This window comes from Nelumbo nucifera, chromosome 2 (genome assembly GCF_055504915.1).
Source record: "Nelumbo nucifera cultivar China Antique chromosome 2, China Antique-T2T, whole genome shotgun sequence".
In the NCBI taxonomy this organism is placed as follows: domain Eukaryota; kingdom Viridiplantae; phylum Streptophyta; class Magnoliopsida; order Proteales; family Nelumbonaceae; genus Nelumbo; species Nelumbo nucifera.
This window is the reverse complement of record NC_142650.1, coordinates 43620115-43645116: the sequence shown is the minus strand read 5'-3', so window position 1 is coordinate 43645116 and position 25002 is coordinate 43620115. Positions and strand designations below refer to the sequence as shown.

The 25002-nt window shown below is 38.5% G+C and overlaps 1 protein-coding gene and 1 long non-coding RNA gene across 2 annotated transcripts; one reads left to right on the top strand and one right to left on the bottom strand.

Moving 5' to 3' along the window:
- The first annotated feature begins 803 nt into the window (after positions 1–803).
- On the top strand, positions 804–2689 carry LOC148802154 (uncharacterized). Its single transcript, XR_016083131.1, has 3 exons — positions 804–906; positions 1051–1094; positions 1749–2689. It is a non-coding gene; the product is annotated as an uncharacterized LOC148802154 (long non-coding RNA).
- Positions 2690–3554: 865 nt separating this feature from the next.
- LOC104588652 (carbamoyl phosphate synthase arginine-specific large chain, chloroplastic-like) lies at positions 3555–11075 on the bottom strand. Its single transcript, XM_010246669.3, has 3 exons — positions 9334–11075; positions 6203–6895; positions 3555–5442 (listed from the first exon to the last, which is right to left on the bottom strand). The coding sequence occupies exons 1-3, from the start codon at positions 10687–10689 to the stop codon at positions 3895–3897; spliced, it is 3597 nt and encodes a 1198-aa protein (XP_010244971.1). The 5' UTR covers positions 10690–11075; the 3' UTR covers positions 3555–3894.
- Positions 11076–25002: the final 13927 nt, after the last annotated feature.

The following is a 25002-nucleotide window of genomic DNA, read 5'->3' as shown; positions in this document are numbered from 1 at the left end:
ATCATCGAATGCCCCGGTGGAGGCACAACCAACACTTGCTGGAGGAGAGCCATGTTGGGCCATCGGCAGTTATGATGCAGAAATTAAAGCCCTAATTCAAGGGCTAAAAGCAGCCAAACAGATGGAAATATCAAATTTAAAACTTTACAGTGACTCTTTGCAGTTGATCGAGTTTTTGCAGGATAGAAGCCAACCAGGGAAGTGGATCGAACATCTACATAGAGCTCAACTAACTCCACAAATGTACAGTTATCACTTATCAGTTCCTTAATGAAACGTTTTGGCTGCTATTCTTTTGCAAAAAGAAAAATAGTGGTCAGTGTATACCTACACTGACCACTCCAGTCCTTCTCATTCATTCATCCATGCATAGTTCTCCTAATGCTACACACCTATCACTAAAGCCCATCTCAGTAAGTCAGTAGGCTCATATGTCAGGCTGATATGACAACTCGTGAATTGTGACCCGCCCAAGAGGAATCAGCGGAGCCCACTTCAATAGAACTAAAATGTTTGTCTGATAGTCTGCACTTGAGATCCTGACAATTAAAGCAGAGACTAGCTAGATATAGCTAGATAAAGAGGCAAAGTAAAGGACTTATTTGATTGATAAAGAGGCAAAGTAAAGCACTGGTAACTGATTTGATTGATTTTAGCATCAACGGGCTAGATTTAAAACCTTATGGGAGAATGACCAATCAGCCCAGATCAGAATTTTATAACCCCAAAGTATAGGGTGAATGCATCCTGACCGTGAATTGATGTCAAATTCACGGGCAGGATGTGTTTATTGGGGGAGAGGGCTTCTTCTCCGAAACCTTATTTGCTTTTTCGGTGGAGGTGTGTTCAAGTTACTGGTTGAGTGTTTTGTTCTTAATCTCTTATTAGGGATCTTTGCCATTTCGGGTAGGTTCTCATAAGATGGTGTTTGGTTCTATTGTCTATTTATCAGAAAATCAGCACTTGTTCAGTGCCCAAATAGGTATTTCTGCAAATTGATTTTGAAATTTTGTTTGGTTAAGTCATTTATCAGTAAAATGTTTTATTCAGGTCGGATTATATGGGTTTCCTCGTCCGAGAAAATTTTTCCGATGGTAAGCAAAACTTATCCTAGACTTTCTTTTTCTCTCTTATTTTTTTATCAAACCAAACATGCTTAAATAACACGATAATAAAAAAAAGGGAGAAGTACCAATCAGCCCAGATCAGAATTTACTAGGCCCAAAGTACAGGGGAATGCATCTGACCGTGAACTGATGCCAAATTTACGGGCAATATGTGGTTTATAGGGGGGAGAGGGCTAGTTGTAGAGGAGCTGGAATTCAGAATTCTGCACGTATGTTTCCATATTTTTCCCTAAAAAAAATAGGAAAAATTCTACTTTAGTATCCTAAACTTTTGGGTAGAGAGTAGTGTCAAGTCATTACCCCAATTTTCAAACATGTCTGCAGTATCCAGACTTTCAAAAATTATAAAATTGGTCTAAAACTATTAACCGACGTTAAGTTTATATAAAAAGGCAAAAATATCCTTCACCTGTTATCTTCTGATTCCTATCGGATCTCTAACCACCGGCTCCCTCCATTTCAGTAGTTGCAATTATTGGGTCCCGCATCATTGTCGCCTGTGGTACCTCCGAATTTGAGGACGAGAGAGCATCTTCCATCTCTTTTACTCTTTTACGCTTCTTTCTTATTACTCTCAACTTTTAAACACAAATTTTCCTTTTTCTTTTTATTTTTCCACAGGTGATGACCTCCAATAACTCGAGGGTTCCGTAGCCCAGGTGATGATATCCATGAATATCTCCTGTTGAAAGGAGTTGAAGCAGTTGTCATACATGGAGGCAAGGACCAAGAAGAAAGAGAATATGCAATGGCATCTTTAAAGCAGGGAAGAAGATGTCTTGGTAGCAACTGATGTCAATCCGAAGGGTATGGATTTCCTGATATTCAGCATGTCATCAATTATGACATGACTGTAGAAATTGAAAACTATGTCCATAGGATGATAGGATTGGACGAACAGGAAGATGTGGAAGGACAGGAATAGCAACAACATTTATAAACAAGAACCAAAGCGAGACTACACTTTTGGACCTGAAGCACCTATTGCAAGAAGCCAAGCAGAGGATCCCTCTGATGCTGGCTGAACTTAATGATCCAATGGAAGAGAGAGGTGTAAAACGCCCGGCTGGCACGACACGGCCCGTAGGTGGCCCATGCAAAGTGTGGGCTATGCCGCACCAACCAGTGGGCCATCCCGGGACATTCCGTCCTCCCCTGTGATAACTTGGGGAGTCGGCCCTGCATGGCCCACGGACCTAAAACCGCAGGCCCAGCATAGCCCACACGATCATGCTGGGCCTGACACAGCCCGCGTGCCGTTGTGCCAGGCCAGGCCACGGGCGGCATGGCACGATTTACACCGATGCCATCACTAATGCCACTGGAGTGAAGGGTTGTGCATATTGTGGTGAGCTTGGCCATTGTATCCGATTCAAGGAGAGGCTATTTTGGTTAAGGGGGCTACCGAGGAGAAATCCGACCTCTGTGTTTTGTATGTTTGGATGTGAAAGCCTGTTTTTCAATCAGGAGTTCTGTATGTCCAACTCTGTAATTTCACGTCCTCTGTTATTCAGTCTTAAGGTAGAAGACAATGAATAATGTCTTATTTGTAAGAATAATTTTGATATTTTAAAAAATTTTAAATTACATATGTCATCATATGATAGGATAACTGATGATGAATACTGACTTAAGACACTACCTCAAAGTTTAGGATACTAAAATGGAATTTTCCCAAAAAAATACATGTTTTTCAATAACAAAAGTTCAAAATTTAACCAAATTGAGGTTTGCCTACAATCGTTCCATGGGAAAGAATCTGGATTTTCGAGGTTTTGGATCCTCCAATCCACGTACGCTGCCTTGCATTTATGGTTTAAAGTATTGATACGTAGCAATACTCATGCTCAGATTTTTACTTTCAGGTTTCGACATTTGAACCAGAGATGGCCTAACTGCCTCTTTTCCATATCATAGTTGAACCCTTGACAATATTACTATATTAGTGGGTTCAAAAACCGATACATAATACACATTGAACCTTGCTTCCATTAGTGGTTCCTTCAATAAACATTGGCTGTTCAAAATTTTTCCTTTCAATATGGAGCTTTCCCAAAAGTGGACAAAGCCAGGATTAGATAAGGGGATTAACATAGTCCCAGGCTTGGCCCAGCCCACACCCCAAGAAAAACTATCTAGGAATCTGCCAACCACAAGAAAAACAATGAAGGAATTCCAACATGTGAAAAGTTTTGCCAGGAGCCAAAAAGGACTCTCTGAATTCCACTTGTAGAAAGAATTTTGGCCAAAAAAAAAACATTGCAGGACTGAAAAATAAGCCCACTTTCATGGGTAGGGTTTATATAATTATGATAGAGAACTGCAGGCCAGGCAACGGACTCAGATACAGAGCGATTGCATCTCTTAAGAAACAATGCCAATACCATCATGATCTGGATGTAAAATGATAAAGCAACACAGTTGTAGTAAATGAAAACAACTAATTCACATTCAGAATGGCGATTATGCCTACATTTTAATGGGTTTAAACTAATTATATTACACATCTCAAACTAAAATACATCCCACCATTCTCATCACCAGAATTCAGTTACCTTCTCAAGGAAAAGAATAATGAGTCTAAACTAATTATATCACACTATCCAAATTATAAGAAATCTTACCAGGAGACTTGGAAGATTTGACATCCTGATCGCAAAAACAAGTATCAGAAAACTGGAAACAAATCATAACATAGGAAAAAATTAAACAAGCAATCACCAAATGAAGTGGAATTGCTTATATGCAAATGCAACAACTGAGTGGATCAAAAAGAGGAAGCAGGCTGCAAGTTGGGACAACTCTCTGGTTCTGCCTGAATGTCAAAAAAGTCCTGAAGAGCAATCATTTTCATAGTGCTGCACATCACACTTTTTATTGCCTCCACAGTTGCCAAGGCTCCAGCAACTGTAGTTATGATAGGGACCTTGTATGCAAGAGCCATCCTCCGTAATTGTCGGCCATCGATCTGATCAAGTGCATCACCCGAACTTGTCATCACAATCAACTGTATCTGTCCATTAGAAACCATATCACCAGCATGGGGGCGTCCCTCATGCAGCTTCAGCACCCTCTCTACCGGGATACCCTCTAACTCTAGCACATGTGCTGTGCCAGATGTTGCAACGATCCTGAAACCAAGCCCCAAAAAGGCACGGGCCAAGTTAGCAAGATGTGGCTTTGTCAAGTCATTTAAGCTGAGGAACACAGTGCCTGAGAGCGGTAGTTTCTGCCCTGCAGCAATCTGAGCCTTGGCAAAGGCAACTGGGAAATCAAAATCAATACCCATGACCTCACCAGTGCTACGCATCTCGGGGCCAAGCAGCACATCACAGCCTTGAAACTTCTCAAATGGAAGCACAGCTTCCTTGACTGAGACATGGGCTGGGATAACCTCCTTGGTGAATCCAAGGTCATGAAGAGACTTTCCTGACATGACAAGAGAAGCGTACTTGGCCAGTGGGTGTCCAATTGCTTTGGACACAAAAGGGACCGTCCGTGATGCACGGGGGTTGGCCTCAAGCAAGAATACCTCCCCAGATGCTGTGATTGCATACTGACAGTTCATGAGTCCGCACACATTTAGCCTCTTAGCCAGCTTTACTGTCCATGACCGAATTGTTTCCAAGCATGACAAGGGGACAGTCTTTGTGGGGAGTGAACAGGCTGAGTCACCAGAGTGGACCCCTGCCTGCTCAATGTGCTCCATGATTCCACCAATCACTACATTCCCATGTGAATCAGCAAGTGAATCTACATCAATCTCAATGGCGTCCGAGAGGTATTTATCAATCAAGACAGGGCGTTCAGGATCCACCTCAACAGCATTCTCAAGATAGGTTACAAGCTTGTCATCACTATAAACAATTTCCATAGCACGCCCACCCAATACATATGAAGGCCGGACAACAACTGGATAGCCTATGTCCATGGCTATAGCCAGAGCATCAGCTTCGCTCTTGGCAATTCCACCTTTTGGTTGTTCAATCTCCAGTTCTTTTAGTATTGCATTGAACCTTTCACGGTCCTCAGCTGCATCAATGGAATCAGGTGATGTCCCCCATATCTTAACATGTCCAGACCCACTAGAGGACACAGGCATGTGCTCATCCAAGTAGCGTTGGATTGGGAGTGCCAGCTTGAGAGGTGTCTGCCCTCCAAACTGTACAATGATGCCATCTGGTCTTTCTAAGTCAATGATGTTCAGAACATCTTCAACTGTCAGAGGTTCAAAGTAGAGCCGATCACTTGTGTCATAATCAGTTGAGACTGTCTCAGGATTAGAGTTCATCATGATTGTCTCAAAACCAGCTTCCTGAGGAGCAAACAGGGATGGAATCAAATATGATTCAAAAATCAACTTAATCTATAAAATCAAAGAAAAATGGCACAACATCAAGGGTTGCATTAGCAGAGGTGGAGCCAGGATTTTTTGTTTGGGGGGATACATAAATGGGGGGCGAAAATATAAGATGGACATCTGATCCAACTGCCACCCCTAGCTCCGTCCCTGTGCATTATTATGACTCGCAGGTTTTCTATTGCATATACTACACTTGTTGATTTAACCTCCAATGATGGGCCCAGTTGGATCAGAGATAAACCCAAATTTAACATTGCATGAAGCCCTAAGTATTCAATGCATGCATCTATTTTGAAAATGGCTAAGTGCCACTATAATAACCTAGATAAGGCATCCATCAGATATACGCATCATCCGGTTTTTTTGATAAGCAAGTACAGTTGTATTTCTTTCATGAGAAGGAGGGCGAGCCACCCTCAAGATCATTACAAAAAAGAGCCTTTACAAGTATATCCTTGTCCCCAGCTATCAAAGAGGAAACCTATATCAGAAAAAATATGATAGAATTCCAACTGTTAAAGAAGCATGGCTATAATAGCATCTCCAATTGAAACAAATCATGGCTAAAATGCTGTTAATAGCCCTATTCCTTTAGAGGTCAATATGAATGAGTATGCACCATATGTGCCAGGAAAAGCAATAATGGCATGGATCACAAATTTCTCAAATCAAAAACCAACAACCCACAAGAAAGTCATAGAGAAGCACAAACCTGAAGGGCAAAAGAAGTATGGCAGCAACAGTAGTCAAATTCAATACCTTGACCTATCCGGTTTGGTCCTCCACCCAAAATCAGAACCTTCTTCCTTTTGGTGGGACTCGATTCACACTCATGATCATAGGACGAGTACATGTATGGAGTATTGGCTTCAAACTCTGCAGCACAGGTATCAACCCGCTTATATGCTGGAGTTACCCCAAGAGATAACCGCCTTGACCTAACTTCTTTCTCGGTTGATTTGGTCGCAAAGGCAATCTGTTTATCACTGAAACCCCTCCTCTTCACTTCATACAGATCATCCTTAGTCAGTTGTGACAAGCTTTGGGTCGATAAGAATTGCTCCACATCTACCAGCTCTTTAAGCTGTGTAAGAAACCATTTATCAATGTAGCTCAACTCATGGATTTCATCCACCTTCATCCCCTTCCTCATTGCTGCATAAATAGAATGCATGCGATCTGGACTAGGGACCCGGAGGCTGTACTTCAACTGTTCAAAATCCCAATCCAGTTCCTTGATCTGTGCACAACCCCATCCAGAGTAGCCACACTCCAGTGATCGAACTGCCTTTTGAAAGGATTCTTGGAATGTACGGCCAAGTGCCATGGATTCACCAACTGACTTCATTTGGGTTGTCAGTATCGGTTGTGAACCAGGGAATTTTTCGAAAGCAAAGCGAGGTATCTAAATGGTCCAAAGAAAAGAAACAAGTTCATAAGGTAAGACACAGCTTCAGGTATATTTCCAAATATGCTTCAGGTAATTGAGAGAGTCAATCACAGAGTTGGTAATACCAAGAATATGGATATGAATGCAAATATATAACCAAATTAAAATGACTTAACATTAAGGAAGACCAATTTATAGAACAGAAACATGAAATAAAAGCCAGATGCAATTCTTAGCCCCAAATGAGGCAGAACATAATACAATTGCATAGCTTGCCAACAAGACAATAAATCAATCAAAGTATGAAGTTATGCCCATCAAACTATTTAGATCTTCGAGGCTAAAGAGCACCTCAAAAGCAATTTGCACAGCAAGGATTCAAGACATGTAGTATACTAATTGCATTCATCCAAATAACAAGGCACACCAAAGCATAGAGTTTTTATACCAAAAGAAAGCATGAACTTTAGGTTTATTTTCCTTGAGAATTAGTTTACTGTATTTTTTACTTTCTTTTTGGAGTATGAATAATGAAAAGTGAGAATTTCCATTTATTTTATCAAGTATAAATTTACCACCTGCTAATATGGTTAGGAGTCCACAAGATTTCAACCAGAAGACAACAATGTATCATTAGTTTGATGTTAATTACATGATTTCAATACTTGGCATTTACCTTTTTTTTTTTGAGAAATGGTAATGGAAACTTCTATTAAAAGAGGGGAAAAGCATTCCCCTAGTCAGAAATACAAGGCCGTAATGCAAGGCAAGGAGAACATCAAAAGGTAGAAGAAATTACAACCCACTAGCACTACCTTGGTGAGGTACAATGAAAGAATCATCCCATAAAATTTTGTGCCAATAAGCTGAAAGGGGAGAGACACTGAAGCCCGTCAAATCCTTGTGAGTGCTTGCCCACAACAATAAAGTTCTTTCCATCCTTCCTATAACTGCATGCAAGTGAGAACTTTTGGTGTTAAAAACCCCTCTCATTACATTCCTTCCATAGAAGCCAGGAAATAACAATAGAGACTAGCTTCCATAGAATGGTCCCTCTTTTACTAAAACCTCAGCACCTCCAAGCTGCAATAAGGGATTCCACATCCTTTGGTAACACAGTGCTTACCCCGAAAAGATTAAAGAAGTCATCCATGTGCAGAAGGAAAACTGAAAATGCACCAGCAAGTGACGCACTGACTCCTCATTGTTACTACAGAGCTTAAAGTTGTTAACTACATTCATCCCTCATTGTTACCACAGTACTCAGCATTTATGATACCCACCTGTACATGCCTAGCATACCTTATTGTATTATTGAATACAATAATGGATACTGCATCAATACTTGTAAATGTACACTTTTAAAATACAGCATGGATACTGGAAATTGCATTAACACTTTAAAAAATGTAAAAGTGATGTTTTAACAAATTATATTATAAGAACATCTGCATTTGTTAGAAATTTTATTAAATTTAGTAAGAGGCATGTCTTCATAAATGACATTTAGCTTCAAAAACTAAACATGTATGCATGATATGAGCATATACATTGGATTTCCATGATCCATACCCTTATCCATGTCAAAATTTTAGGAAAGGAGAGTTGTATCCCTGTTCCTGTATCTGTGTCTGTGTCCATACCAGTATCCCAGCATCATAACTTGGCATTGCCCTCGCTTGACAGCCAAGGGAACATGTACACATGTGACACCCCCATGGGTATTTTAAATGTCAATCTTAATCTTGGCTGCATCCTATGGATTTTCCTGTTTATTATCAGCCATCCTACGCAATTTCTTTATTTTCCCCAATTCTAATAACTCTTCTAGATTCCTGTTTTCCCTTGTTGTACATGCAAATGCAGCCTATGTTAAAACTAACATTATGTCACTTATGAACAAAAGGAGTCCCTCAATGGCTAATGCATTTTTGTTCTATAAAGTGATAAATCCATACTCCATCTTAGTATCTTACATATGCAATATTATATGGAATTATGGAGAATCCATCAGAGGCTTCGCTTAATGTATAAAAATTAAAATCACACGGTCACGAGCATATGAACATTATTGGACTCGTATAACAAGAAAGAATAAAATGAACAGAGTTAACTGAGATTTTGGATACAAAATGACAGTTAAGTGTATATTTGGATGAAAAGTTAGAAACACAATACATTCTGATTTTTTGAATGATAGACAGGGTCCGTTATTTTGTCTATGTTACCTATTGTTGGCTAACCCAAAACAAATTACCGAAGTAAATTAACTTCCACAAACTTTTAGTAGTTGTCAGTTTGATTACTACATTGAAAGCTAATTTAATCCAATGCCAAGTCAATACTAAACCATATAAATTAACAAGAACCAAGAAATGGTAAGGGTGCAACTATAGGCAAAATAACTGGCAATGTACTGGAAAATACAGGATAAAGGAAGAAAGGTTACTTGCCTTTGTCACCACATAATCAATTGAAGGTTCAAAACTAGCTGGAGTTTTCTTTGTAATGTCATTAGGAATCTGATCCAATGTGTAGCCAACGGATAACTTTGCAGCCATCTTTGCTATAGGAAACCCAGTAGCCTTGGATGCCAAAGCCGAAGACCTTGAAACTCTAGGATTCATTTCAATCACCATTACTTCCCCATCTTTGGGATTGACAGCAAACTGGACATTTGAACCCCCACATTCTACTCCAATTTCCCTTATGATCGCAACCGAGTAATCCCTAAGGCGTTGGTACTCTTTATCTGTCAGGGTCTGAGCAGGGGCAACCGTTATGGAGTCTCCTGTATGGACCCCCATAGGATCAATATTTTCAATAGAGCATATAATAACAACATTGTCTGCCAAGTCTCTCATAACCTCAAGCTCGTACTCCTTCCATCCCAACAGGGATTTCTCAACCAGCACCTGAGATGTCAAACTGGCTGCAAGCCCAGACTTGCAAATTGACTCGAATTCCTCTCTATTGTAAGCGATCCCACCTCCGGTGCCACCCAACGTGAATGCAGGCCGAATAATCAGAGGGAACTCCCCAATAGAATCGGCAATCTCGAAACACTCCTCTAAGGTGGTACCTATCCCTGAAGGAGGTGTCTTGATCCCAATATTCTCCATTGCTTGTTTAAACAAATCTCTATCTTCTGCTTTCTTGATCGCGCCCAGCTTTGCTCCGATCAACTCAACGCCGTACTTCTCCAACGCCCCGGTTTCTGCCAATGCTACAGCAAGATTGAGAGCTGTCTGTCCTCCCATGGTGGGCAGGAGAGCGTCGGGCCTCTCTTTCTCAATGACCTGCTCCACTAGCTCAGGGGTCATTGGGCCGATATAGGTCTTATCCGCCATGTCAGGATCGGTCATGATTGTAGCTGGGTTGGAATTTATGAGAACCACCTCGTAGCCTTCCTCCTTGAGAGCCTTGCAAGCTTGTGTGCCCGAGTAGTCGAACTCGCAAGCTTGTCCGATGACAATGGGTCCAGCGCCGAGTATCATGATCTTCTTTAGATCAGTTCGCTTCCCTACCGGAGCACCACCGAACGCGCCATTCGTCGAATCGTTTAGGGTGACAGCCAAGCCATGTTGGCAACGAAGAGAACTAGGCCGATTAGCCGGGTTGGTAGACCAAGGTAATGGCCGCCAGAGATGGAGCTTAAAAGACGCGCCATTTTTCTTTTTCCCGGACTTCTTCCAGTACACGAAAGGAACACCGCCTACTTTCAGTAAGTTCGATTGGGATATGGAAGACAACGAAGACGAAACTAACGTTGCAGAAAAGCTTTCGCAGGAATTCATGCAAAAACCCATCTCTCTCTCTCTCTTACCAGACAAACTGAAAGCGTAGGAAGGGTCTAGGGTTTAAGACTCGACAGAATACAGAAGAAGAATGACAGTAACCAGTGATAATAATTTAATAATAAACAAGACAAGATATGTCTCTCGCAATTAGTTAGTTGCCGAAAAATATAAAAGTAATCAATGGAGAATGAAAGAGACGAGATATAGTTGAAGCTCTCCTTCGCTTTATTTAAAGAGAGAGGGAAGAAGAATAGTCAACCATTTTAGGGTTTTGGTTGCATATCGAAAGCATTTTAACCGAATGAATTTGCAGAGCTTCTTTGGTGTCCGATTTTTAATTAAATAAAATTTTATTTTTCTGGTCGAGTCGCTCTCACCCCACTCACTGAAGTCGCTCTCCCTCCCCACTTCCTCTCCGATTCTCTATAGCTTTTTCAATCTTTGCTTGAGGGAAAAAATTAGAAAATTCCCAATCATTATACTGTACTTTGGCTGGAGTTATATGGTCTCCGAACTTTAATTAAAATGGAATAATTCAGTATCCAAAGATTTTAAAAGTCAAAAATGTCTTTCAAATGTCATATTCTCTTTATCAATTATCTAAACATTGATAAAAACTCAACAGTCCCAAATTTTAGCTTCTTCTATTTAAAAAATTTGATGAATATTTATAAGAATCTAGAATTTGGGACTATTCAATTTATTGTCAATGTTTGGATGATTGATAAAGAGAATTAAACGGCATTCTTAAAGCATTTTTTACTTTTCAATTGTCACTTAACGATCGATTAACGGACTGGTTAACAGAAGGTACTGGATTGTCACATTTTAAGAGTTTGGGTACTAGATTGTCACATTTTGAAAGTTCGGGTACTGAATCATCGCACTTTTAAGTTTGGGGACCAAATTGTCACTCGAGCCAAAGTACAGGGTACTGATCAAGAATTTTCCCAAAAAAGGTGATATTTAAATGTGAAACACGGAGTAGATTAAAATAAACTCCAGATCTCCTCTCCTGCCCACGTCTACCCACAACACACTACCCCCCATGCATTGGTAACACCGTGGCTGCATTAACATGTGGTTAGACATGGATAGAGTTATTATGGCAGAGAAATGGGATCTTCTGCCAACAATGTACATTCCAACCCTCTACCAAAATCATCTCACACTACACATCTTAACTTGAGACTCGAACCCGCCATGTATGAGATGTACTGTGTGAGATGATGTCAGTAGAGGGTTGGAACATGTTTTGTTGGTAGGTGATCTGGTCTCTCACTATGATACCGGAATAACATGGTATTATTGGTTTCTGGTATCATAGATTTTATCTTGAAGTTGTGTTTGATTTGAAGGAAAAAGTAGAGAATAGAGGTGTAAAACAAGTCGGGCTAGTTCGTGGGACAAGCCTTAGGCCATGTCGAGCCGTGGCCCAGGCCAAAGCTATTTATTTAAAAAAATTGAAAAAAAACTTAAAATTTTAATTTTATATGAATTTTGATGTATAAAATTGCTTATATATACAATAATTAAATAAATTCATATAATAAAATTGAAAGCAATTATTTATTTTATTAATATATTATATACTATAGATTATTATATAATTATAATTTATAATATATAAATAATATATATAGATTATGCTGGGCTGGACCACAGACGGCACGACCCGATTTACCCCTCTAGTAGAGAAAGTAGAGAAGGGAAGGATATAAAAACCTTTACAAATCTTCTATAGGTTTTTTACCTTTTCCTTCAAAGTTCAAACCAAATGGTGGTGAGAGAGGGAGATTAAAACCACATCTATTTTGAGACTACTCAGTTTAAGTATCAACGGAGCCATCATTCACTTGGTATCCTAGTAAAAAAATGGTATATATTGTTTTTTACCCTCGTGGCAAGTGAAAGATGGTTTATTGAAATATAAAGTGTGACATTTGAGTACTTTAACTTCTAGAAATAGACATTCAAGGCTAGTGACGTTAATCAGCTTGAGCCTGAACCGGCCTAGCCTAGAATTTTACACAGGTCATGCTTGGATTTTCAGTCATCGGGCTCAAGAAGTCGGGCTTTTTACTTTTCGGGTCGGGCTCAGGCCTAGCCCTTAGGTAGCTCGAACCCAGCCCAAGTATATACATTTATACATACATATGTGTATATATATAAATATTGCATACATATTTACATATAAATACATACAAATTTATATATATAACATTTGTATACATATTTTGCATACACATTTACATATGTGTACATAAATATATGTATAATATTTGCATAAATATATATATGTATAATTTTAGAGTGGATTCATTAACTAACCCGAACCCAGCCCGGGCCCGAGCCCAACCCGAATGCGTCAAACTACAATGCGAGATAGGCTCAGGTTGGGAAAATCAAGCTTGGGCCTTAAGCCCAAGTTTTAGGGCCAGGCATGGATTGACCATAAACCCAACCAACCTGCCCGACTTGCACCCTAATAGCTATTACTACAACAAAAAGGCAACTTCTTTTGTTCTATTTTATTATTATTAATCACCAGGTTTCTATTTTTATTACTATTAATCATTGGGTTTATCATAAATACTTACGGAAAAAAAAAAGGTAATTTTGGGTTTTTGAAATGTTTTAAGTCACACGTGACTTCACACAATGCAAATAATTGATGGAATACTAGTGATTGGACATGAATGTCTATTTTTGAGAGTTCAAGGTATTGAAGTGTCACGTTTAAAAGTTTAAGGTACTTGTTTGCCACTAGACCTGTTTATGGATCAGGCTTTGGGCTTAACTTACACAATGTCAGGCTCGGATTTTGGGTTGAGCCCTATTCAAATTTTGGCAAAAGCCAAGCCCGAGCACAACTCATGAACAGGTCTATTTGCCACTACCCCTAAGTAGACCTGTTCATGGGTCGGGTGGCCCGACAAGCCGGCCTAGCCCCTGGACGGGCTTGAACAGGTATATGGGCCCTCGGGCCAAAAAGCCCGGCCCACAATAAATTTGAGCCGGGCTCGGGATTTGCCAAAATAGCCCAACCCGATCTATAATTAAACCTAAGTAAAAACCCTAGTAAGTTCAAGTACCCCTCTTTTTTTCACTTCTTTGTCTCTTTCCCTTCTTTTTTCCAGTCGAACCCTTCTTCTCCAATCTCCACATCCTCCACACTCCACAGTTCTCATCCTCACACTCTCAGGCAGTCACAACCGGCAAGGCGGCAAACGTTCACCGGCGCAACAACTCCGGCGGCGGCGACGAGCTTTCTCTCTCTCTCAGACGCGAACTGATCTTTGTCAAAATCGCAGGTCAAGCTCGCAGCTCACAGACCATAGTCACCAACTCACCGCGAACTCTCCGGCAAATACAATCATCGGCGGCGGCGGTGAGTTCTCTTTACCACTTTATTCTATTACAATGTTTAGTCACTGGCAGAAAAAAATCCGATGGTAAGCATGTTTGTCTTCTTCCACTTGTTAAACGAGAAAGACAGAGAAACAACACTAATCAGTTATCAAAAAAGCAAGCCAATCTGCTCTATTGAAGCAAGAAACATGTAAAATCGCAGGTCAGGCTTTTATTAGGTCGGGCTTCGGGCTTTTTATCATGGTCGGGCTCGGGCCCAAGTTGTAGGCCCGTTGGTCGGGTCGGGCTTGGGCTCGGGCCTAACATTTTTCCGTTAATGAAGAGTAAAAGCCTGGCCCGAGCCCGAGCCCGGCCCGGCCCATGAACAGGTCTACCCCTAAGGTATAGGATACCTATCTTTAATTCAAGGTTTTAAAAATCAACTCGGAACCGGAACCATTCTAGCCACTGGTTTTTGGGTTGATGGTTCGACCATCTGGTTCAAACGGATGTCATGTTCCAATGAACAATAAAAAAGGCCAAAACTATTGAACGGATCGGCGATTCAACCACCCGGGTTAGTATGACGTTGACCAATTCAACGATTTTTTACCAGAAACCGAATTTGAGGTAAAACAGAATTGATTTCCTAGATGGTTCTCGGGCCAAACGGTTTGACTGTCCAGATCAATAGTGATTCGAAAAGATTGCTTTAATTTACCCAAATGTAAATAAAGTTATTAATTATTAAAAAACAAATCAATTGTTGAATTATCTATATCTATAAAGCAAATGTTTGCCTTCATTTTGACGTAGGTCATAAAAACCTGCCGTATTTCCGACCGAGGGGTAACTCTCCGAGTTGGGCTGGTTGCTCAATCTGTCATTACAAAGGCCCCTTGTATTATAGGGTATGTGACAAAGACCCTCCAAATACCCCCCCTGTACTTTGGTCTTAGAGAAAGCCCCTCTCTGTTAGCGTTTCGTCAATTGACTCAAAAAAAGATCGTTTAAAATTTTCTAAATTCCTAAATTGCCCTTTCTTTATTTATTATTAGAAGGGTGAGAAGAAATAACCCATATACTTGTAAAAATCCGGTAACACTGTTGATTGCTAGATCTTGAACAATGGTTTGGGATACAGTAGAAGGGGGAGAAGAGAGAGGGAGAGGGAGAAGGAGGAGAAATGTCGCCGAGTGCTTTTTTGACTGTAATTCATTTATCATGCAAAACCATGATTTTCTCGGATACCAGATATACTGGGAGAGCAGATCAGAAGACCTCTTTATAGAAGATATATAGGGGCGAAATGCTTGACGAATTTCAGAAATAGCACACGTAACCACTGGAATCACAGCATAGATACGAGCCTTTTCGCGTCGAAGCAATCGATTCATACCTGGCTCTTCTCATTTGTTAAATCTATTGGTTTCAAAGGATAGGACATTAAACCACTTTCTTTAGCTGACGGGCTCCAATCGTTTTTCTCCATTGATGACCATGAGCCTCTGCACCAAAGGTTAGTGAGATAGTCTAGTTAGAGGACTCCCACAAAAGTATTTAAAAAGGAAAATGAAATAAAAAGCATCTTCAAATGATATGGGAGCAATCGCCATTCATTTTTCTTAATCTTCTAGGTGGTGAATATACGAAATACAAATTCCATATATATTCTGTGTATAACCTTCAACTTTATTCAAGTATCAAACATTATCACTGAACACTTATTGATCTTCATGATTTATATTCCAAAGCTTCACTTGGGCGACAGAGGGGTGAGTGCCATGACAGATCGATCTCAACTCAGTTTAATGTGAGGGATATATACAAGTATAAGGAAGTTCTGACGTATTAATCCCATTCAGGAAGATGCCAACGCCGCTACTGAAGCTGCACCGGTAGAACACTGAGAGATCCGAACCTGAGCAGAAGGCAGCTGCTTGGTGCTTCTGGGGTCCCGCTATGTTTTTGAACGTCATATCCCGAACAATAAACCCATTGTCGGTGATCCCTGAAGATGGAAGAAACTTTAAGCCATTGCCGCTGTGTTTTTAACTTTAACCTGTTTACTGCAGATGGAAGAAATTTCTTTAGGCAAAATCGTTTTCAAAACTTGGAGCACAACTCAAGTAGTCCAAGCAGCTTCAGTGGGGGGACCCAGAACCAAACAGAAGAATGGAGAGATCCTACTCTGCTCCTGCGTCGATTTCAGAGTTAAAGATCTCGTAATTAATAAATATCTTAGTAACGGTGGGTACAGTAACGGAACTGGGCTCTGTAAGATCGAACGGATATTAAAGGTTTAATTTGATTGGACTTCCAGTCTTAAGGATCTTTATAACCAACTTGCTGATAAACTTTTCCTCCAATTTTTAAATTAGTTAGCTATTGCTAGTTACTATATATGGTATGCCAGAAATGAAAAAATCTTCAGGAAGAAACAAACTTTACCCTCTCAAATCCTTTCTATTGGTAACAGAATTTTTCAACAGTCCAGGCAACCAACACCACAGGAAAATTCAAATCACTCTTCCTCTGAAAATCACATACAGAATATGTCTGTTAACCATTCTACCAAGTTAATCATCTTTATTGGGCAAAATTTCAGATTCCTTATATACTTTTGGTATTGTAATTTTAAACACAGAACTGGAATTTCTGAAAATCATTGGAGGGAGAACATCTCATCCTACCTCTATTGACCAAGCTGAACTTTTTTCACAACAATGGAGTCAAAGACAAGTTCTGATATGCTCAGATGCAAAACAAATAGTCTAAGCTTTAGAAGGATTCTCCTCTTTCTTGGTTCTGCCATTGGTTTTTGTTAAGAACCACAAACTTAATTTCCTTTTTCAACCTCAATACTACCTTTCGTTTTGTAAGGAGAACTTTTTAATGTACCAGCTCACAAAGTCTCCGTACAGGCAAAATCCCATCCTCTATCTTATTTTAAATACTATGACTATCCTGAAAGGATTCCAAGAGCTGAAAACTTTGTACATCTTTCTCTGATATATATATATATATATATATATATATATATATATATTTTTTTTGTTTATCTTCCAAAAAAAAAGAAAGAAAAACAGGTTTTTTAAGAGAAAAGGGCAATGAAAAGAAAATACAGAAAATTCTGATGGGCATTTTGATAATCTAATGCAATCTATTATATGACTTGACAAGTAGGGGGTCTTTGTCTAATGGCGAAAGAACAGGGGGTCTTTGTCACAAAAAAAAAGTACAAGAAGGTTTTTGTCACAGATGCCATAATATAAAGGGTATTTATAATTTATCCTAAAAATTAACTGTAATTATATACAAACCTTATATCTTTACCATTTACTTGGACGTAGCCATTGGACATACCCTTATGCTAAGTACACATAAAAATAAAAATATAATACTTATCAAAAGGATTCAATTATGATACCAGAAGTACATTATTCATTTAATTATATTTTATACCCTTACACTAAGTACTCATAAAACAAATTGATTAATTATATTTCATAGATCCCTTCCCATTTACATTATTCATTTAATCAGTTACTACCATACAACAAATTCTGCTTCAGATAATGTCATTCATTCTTATTGAGGGGCCCTTTCATTTGTCGTGAAATGTTTGTGCATATATAAACAAACGGATAGGCACATTTTATCATGCATGTTATATTATCCTATCTGGGGGGAGGTGGGGGGATGAGGGGAATATCCTTTATCCTTTTCCACCATACCCCAAAAGTTATCTTATCTTTATTTTTAACGCAAATATATGCATGAGAAAGTGAAACCTTCCAAATGCAATAAGCCGTTTTTTTGACCTTTTTCACAAAATTCAAAATATTGATATGTATCAATTTTTAGGGTTATTGAATCTAGGGGTGTCAATCGATCGGTTTTGGTTTGGATTCAATTCGATCTAAACCTTATTAAATCGGGTTTCGACAGTCCATTATAATTATTGGATTAGGCCAATCCAACATAAATTGGTCTATACTTTTATTGGTTTGAATTGGACCTAAATCATATTTCCAATAATCCGATCATGAGGTCAAACCCTTGTCCAATTTGAAATCAATCAAAATTGAAGACAACATAAAATCACTCTTATGAAAGTGCTTTTATTAAAACACTTTTACAAAAATACTTTTACGAAAGCATTTTTACAAAAGTACTTTTATGAAATCACTTTTATAAAAAAAACTTTTACAGAAGTACTTTTACGAAAGCACTTTTATAGATGTACTTGTATAAAAGCACTTTTATAAAAGTGATTTTGTATAAAAGCATTTTTATGGAAGCGCTTTTATAAAAGCACATTTATGAAAGTACTTTTATAAAAGCACTTTTATGAAAAAAACTTTTACGAAAGCACTTTTACAAAACTACTTTATGAAAGTATTTTTACGAAAGCATTTTTACAAAAGTACTTTTATGAAAGCACTCCTATGGAAGTATTTTTATAAAAGTATATGGAAGTACTTTTACAAAAGCACTTTTACAAAATACTTTCAATAAAGTGCTTTTGTAAAAGCACTTTTATGAAATACTTTTATCAAAGTGCTTTTTCAACACCAAAAATGCTTTTATATAATTTTTTGATATTTCATTCGGTTTGGATTGGATCCAATCCAATCCATTTACATTTTAATGAATTGGATTGGATTGGATTTGGTTTGTATTGGATCCATTTGTAAGTGGACTCACATTGGACTGGATTGAGTTGGACCTAATCCAGTCCAATTGCCACCTCTATTCGAAACCCTAATTACAAGGATTTAGTAGTAGGGGTGAGAAAAAAAAACGAAAAATCAAACCAATCAAAAAAACCGACTGAAACCGAACTGAAAAATCGGTTAACCAAACCGGTCAGTTCAATTTTAGTTAACCATTTAAAAAACTAGCGGTTAACCGAACTGACCGATATATATATATATATAATATTATATTTTTATATATTATTATATTTTTATTTTTCAAAAAGCTTCGATAGTCTGCCAATCTTCCACTGCCAGACTCTATTCAAAACTCGGAACCACTCAAGCCTTTTTGTCTCTTTGAAGTTTGAAATTCAAAACCAAACCTTTTAACTTTCTCTCACTCTCTGTCTTTTCTCTTGTCTCTCTAGTCTCTCTATTCTCTTCTCAATTTCTCTTGCTCTTCTAATCTTCTTCGACTCTTAGTATTTCTCAGACTGTCGCACGCCCCATGCCAACCACCAGCACCAAGCGACAACGCCAGTCGCTGCCTCGCCGACAAGCAAGCACTAACGCCATTCAATGTCATTGGTAGTTTTGAAGCATCTGTCGACTGGCAGTGGTTTTGAAGCATCTGGGATCCTTCTCTCTCTCTCTCTCACCTCTCCTCTCTACTGCTCCGCCAACAACCATCGGCACCAACCAGTCCGGAACCAACAACAACCACCGACAATTTTAGGGTTTTTTTATATTTTAAGTGCATAAAAAATCGAAAAACCAAACCACAATTAACCGGTGGACCGATTAACCGATTGCATCGGTTCAATTTCAATTTAGATATTTAAAAAACCGATAGGTCGGTCCAATTTAAAAAAATACCCCACGGTTCAATTAACCGAACCGTTAACACCCCTAGGATTTAGGACATGCGGCCATATCCAATGGTTAATACTCTTAAGGCTTGTTCATGTTCAAAGCTTGACACCCAAAACAATTTGCATCCATGAGTATCACCCCTTTTAAATGCATAATATATACTTTTTGAATATCATATGTACCAATACTCTTGAACCATTGAGTTTTTAAACATCTCTATGCTTGTCTCACCAATGCAATTTTATCAAACCAAATACATTTTTTGTACAAAAAAAAAAATAGGCGACCTTCCTAAAATCAGTTTATTTCAGATTTTGAAGACAAAAGTAAATCGATAAAGGAATGTGATCTCTCCTTTCTACATGCGGAACCCCTTTCATACTCTCCTACTCTACCGCCAATTCATGGCTTTCTCTCTTCCTCTCTCACCCCAATCACCAATTCTTGTGTTAAAGACACTATCAGATCCGTATAATATGTTCCCTTGGCCAAACAAGAATCCAATTTCAGCTATTTCTATGTAAAGTTATGGAATTAAACAAATAAATCATGCATTTGGTCATCACTCATGACCCAAATCAGCTTGCTTTACTATTTTTTCTCAAGATTCATCCGTCCTTGTGTAGAAAAAAGACAAGAGTCTTTCGTGGTCTTATAACCATCTCTTCTATCATTTATTTATGGACTTTTCCCGCGCCTTCCCGAGTGAGAGTTGGGCTGGGTGCTGTAACCAACAATAGGTCAACACAAAAAAAAAAAAAGAAAAAAAAAAGAAATGGATTAAATAGTTGTATCTAATTTTTAAGAAATGGACTAAAACTATGATTTTAAAAAATGACTCAGAAACGGAATTGTTATGGCCATTGGTTTTTTGGTCAATGATTCAACTATTCGATTTGAACAGACAACCTGTTTTGATAATAAAAATTAAAAAAAAATAATTAAAAATAAAAACAGTCAAAACCGTTGAACTGATGGGTCAACAGTTCGACCGCTTGGACCAACGATTCATTGACCAATTCAATAATTTTTTTTCAGGGACCAAGTTTGGGGTAAAATGGAATCAATTGCCTAGACAGTTCCCAGGCTGAATGGTCCGACCGTCTGAATCAACGGTGGTTCAAAAACCATGACTAAAACTACCTCCACTTATAAATACAAATAGGTAGAGCACAAAACCTTATATTTTGTATAGATGTGTACTGTACATATCTGTATTTGTACTCCTTCCAAACTAAGCCTTAAAGTATTCTCAGGTTTTCTGACAATTGATTAAGTATATGTTTGGCATCGATGCTACAGATACACCATTTTCTGAGAAAACAGTGCTACTGATGTCTGGGTTGGAAGCACCGTTTTTTGAGAAATAGTGTCTTTTTTTTGTTTGGAAACGTTGCTACCAGGTAGGACGTTTCCTGGAGCAACAACAACGTTTTCTGTTTGGTACCAATGCTCCAGGAAATGTTTTCAGCACTGGTACCTATTATATAGTGCCACATCATGTCCCTATCACTGCCACCTCATGTCCCTGTTGGCTTAAGGGATGAGAGATCCATCATATATATGGCTGAACCCTATAGGAAGGTTGGGCGAAATTTCAAAAATTTCTCTCTCTCCCATGTGGGAATCACATTCCCTATTTTAGAAAGCTGCATTTTCAATGATCAATTTTGAACCTAAACCGGACCAAATCTGAAACCAAAAAGGGAGTGGAGGGTTATACCTGATACGAAGTAACAATAACCTCCAATGAAGGTGTTCACGCCCAAGGAAAGGTCCAAAGACTGCTTCCACCGAATATGACACGGTGCAGGATGAAGCAGAATCAACAGGATGGCTCTTCAGCAAGAACCTAATTCTTCAGCAAGAATCTGATGGAGGGCTAATGAGCACGACTTCTGATTACCTTTTCTGCCAAAAGGTAATATCAAGAACACTTCTTGATTGCTCCCACAGGTGGAGATCGAACTGGTATGGCGGTAAGAGCAGGGAAGAGCAGAAGACAGGAGCAGTCGAACTGCAGGTTCTTCTCTCTTTGTAATCTCTGAACTGAGAATTTTGTATATGGAGGTTCTCCCTACTCCTCTATTTATAGCCTTTAAAGAGAGCATCTCCTAATCCCATTAGGAGTTTCCTAACCCAAATCTTTTATTTGGATCTAGACTCTCTTTAAGAGATAAAGATAATCTCTTATCTTATCTGCGGATAAAGATCAGTCTTCCTAATCAAATTAGGAGTTTCCTGATCCAAATCTTTATTTGGATATGGACTCCCTGAGTGGATAGGGATAATCCCTTACCCTATCTGCTAATCTAAATCCCCATAACCGCCCCTTTTTAATTAATCTCATTAAGCCAGTTCGAATTGGGCTTTAGGCCCATTAAGTCCATCGGCTCACTTACCCTCCAAACTACTGCCCAGTTGGATATCCTTGTATGGCATGGGACCCAAACATTGATCTACACATCAGCCACATGGGTTCAGCCTTACCTCTGTTACAAGGCCTGGCCGAATTCACTGTAGGAGACAGTGAACCCCTGAGTCCATCACCATGTGCTCTTAATGGGCCCAACATTTACACTAAATGGTCCTTGGGTCAAGCCACCTTATAAAAAACCCAAGGACTGTGGACATATGCAAGATTAGCCCATCAGGTATTACCCTCAATGGTCTTACACTTAGCCTCTCAGCCCATAATGATCAAACACTACTCGACAAGAGAGGACCTCTCCCTCGGCTGCAAGGTACAGTACTGCACTCTCTACTCACATGGATCATGAGAATTAAAACCTTTTGCAAACATTTTGAAATCATAATATATATATACGTATATCTCTATATAAATATATTTTGCAAAACAAATTTCAACAGTTGAAATCGACTACCGACAGTTTTGGTTTCCACCAGAGAGAGTGCACCCCTGATCATTCACTTTGTCCAACAAAGGGGCTGATCCTGTCACTATGATCACCCACTCAGATGAATTTTTGAACTATCCCAACATACCCAGGTTTTGACCCCCTTTAAGGATCTCACTGATTGGCATATCAAAGACAGCCCAATCTAACACCTAGTGTAGTATCATAATTGAGTTTAGGGGTTAGGTGTAACATTCCAGTTTTGCCCATCTATCTCCAAAGTCCAGGGCAATACTGGAATTCTGGTCCGATTCAGGGTTTCAAGAAAACCCACACTGTATGTACCTCAGGTCTCACCCTGGCAGCTGAGACAAACCACTCCAACCAACTTGGCGGCACATTAGTGTTAGCCTTGGCAGGATAAATCTCCCCAGATATATCCAACGACTGTGAAGATTCTAAACTAACACGAGTCTCATAAGTGTCCAGTTTAAGGGTATTACACAAAAACACACCATAATAACATGAATCAAATATGTACATTATTTATTTACATTAAATGTCATAATGTACTTCATTTTGATTGGAGCTAAGGGCATACACTGTCTAACATTGGCAACAACAAGCTGCAACTCCAGGAAACTTCAAAGTTGGCATTGCTCCAATCCACGCCTTCCCGATTTCCAAGGCATGGCTTTTTATGGAAAAACGGTTTTAAACAAACATTTGCTAGAGCACTGTTCTTTTTGACGTGGCGATGATGTGTCACCGTTTTCTAGAGCAATGACATCAATGCCAAACAAACACTAACTCTACCCTTATTGCAAAATCCCTCGTGTGATTGCATGTAGTGTAACATTTCAAAATCCAATTTTACCTTTTTTTTCCAAATCCCAAAACTTTATTTTTTGAAAAGATCAAATAACTTTCATTAAGAGAGTGTTCTTTTTATGGATTTTGAAGGGAAAGTTGGTCAATAGTATTTTGATTCCCATTAACCAATAAACCCATGTTCTTCTTTCAGATTCATGTGGGAACAGGGAAAGTTTATTTTCCAGGGTATCACTTATCCAGGTAAGTGATACACATTTCCTAGGTGGGTAAATAACTCTCCCACATAGGGGAAAGTCACTAACATTTGAATGGGATAAAAATGTCCCTTTTAATAATAAATTTTTATGACTAAAATAGTCATTTGCCTTATTTACCTTGAAAAAAAACATGTGTAAATGCATTATCCGGATAAATACATTTTTCTGGATAAATAACTAACCAAAAAGTGAACGGGGGCCTGAGTATTAAGTTTGGGCAGAAATATAATCATTAATGACAACTTTACCAATGAAAAATTATTAAAAGTTTGGACGTGGGTGATATTAAGTAATAATTTAAAAATTAATAAATTATTAAAAGAAAAATAAAATATATTAACTTTAAATAAAGTAAAAAATATAAATATAAATATTTTTTAATTATTTTCATCATATATACACATTTTTTTATAAACAATAAATAATATAACAAATTTTATAAAAATATATTTATAAATAAATAACATATATATGTAATATATATATATATATATATATTTATTTATTTATAAATATATAATATATATCATATTGGATCTTCTCGGATTGGATAGGGGTGATTCGAATTCGACCAAATAGGATTGGATCTTGGATCATATTGGATCATGATCCAATCCATTTGCACCCCTAGCTATCTTGGCCCAAGTTGCAACCCTATTCCCTACCTTTTTTTTTTTTTCATGAAGCTACGAGGTAGCCCATCCTGCTCCCTGGAAACACCCCCAACCTAGGTCTCTACTCCAACAACTCAAGGATCCTTCCAACTGAGTTGGCAGGAGAAAATAATGAATTCAAATTAGCTGAACGCAATGGTAACCTTAGCATTGGTTCCACAGGCTGCTGAACAACCATCATGTTCAATTAATCCTTGCTCGAAAAGAATACCTAGTACCCACCTTGATCCCCATTAAGGCCCATTCATTTGCTTAAGTTTGACATCTAAAAGTTCAATAATTACATTAAGAGGTATATTGGCATTTGTGGACCCTTTTTTTTTCCCTCTAAGCTATGTAGAGAATGTTGTTATGAATCCTGAAAATTGTAAAATATATACTTTAGGCTCATATATGAGAATTTTTGTTTGTATTTTCGGTATTATTGTAAAACAAAAAATTATAAGATTTTTCTTTAAAAATAAGAGATAAGAAATAAGGAAAAACAAACACATGTTTTTCTCTTAAAATTATAAAATTCTTTTTAAAAGATAAGAGTTAAGATTCCTCTTAAAAAAAAAAAAAAAACTCACTATTTATTTGGTGGGTTAGCTTTAGATTTAAGCAGTTCTCTGATCCGTCGTGTGGCGATTAATTTAGCCACGTTAGGAAATGGGTGTTTCCCAGGCACGTCATGCAATGGGCGAGTCATCGGCTATCACAATCTTAGCCGTATATTTGAAAATCATCCGATAAATCTGATAAGAAAGGTTCCCATCGAATGGCGTTGGCA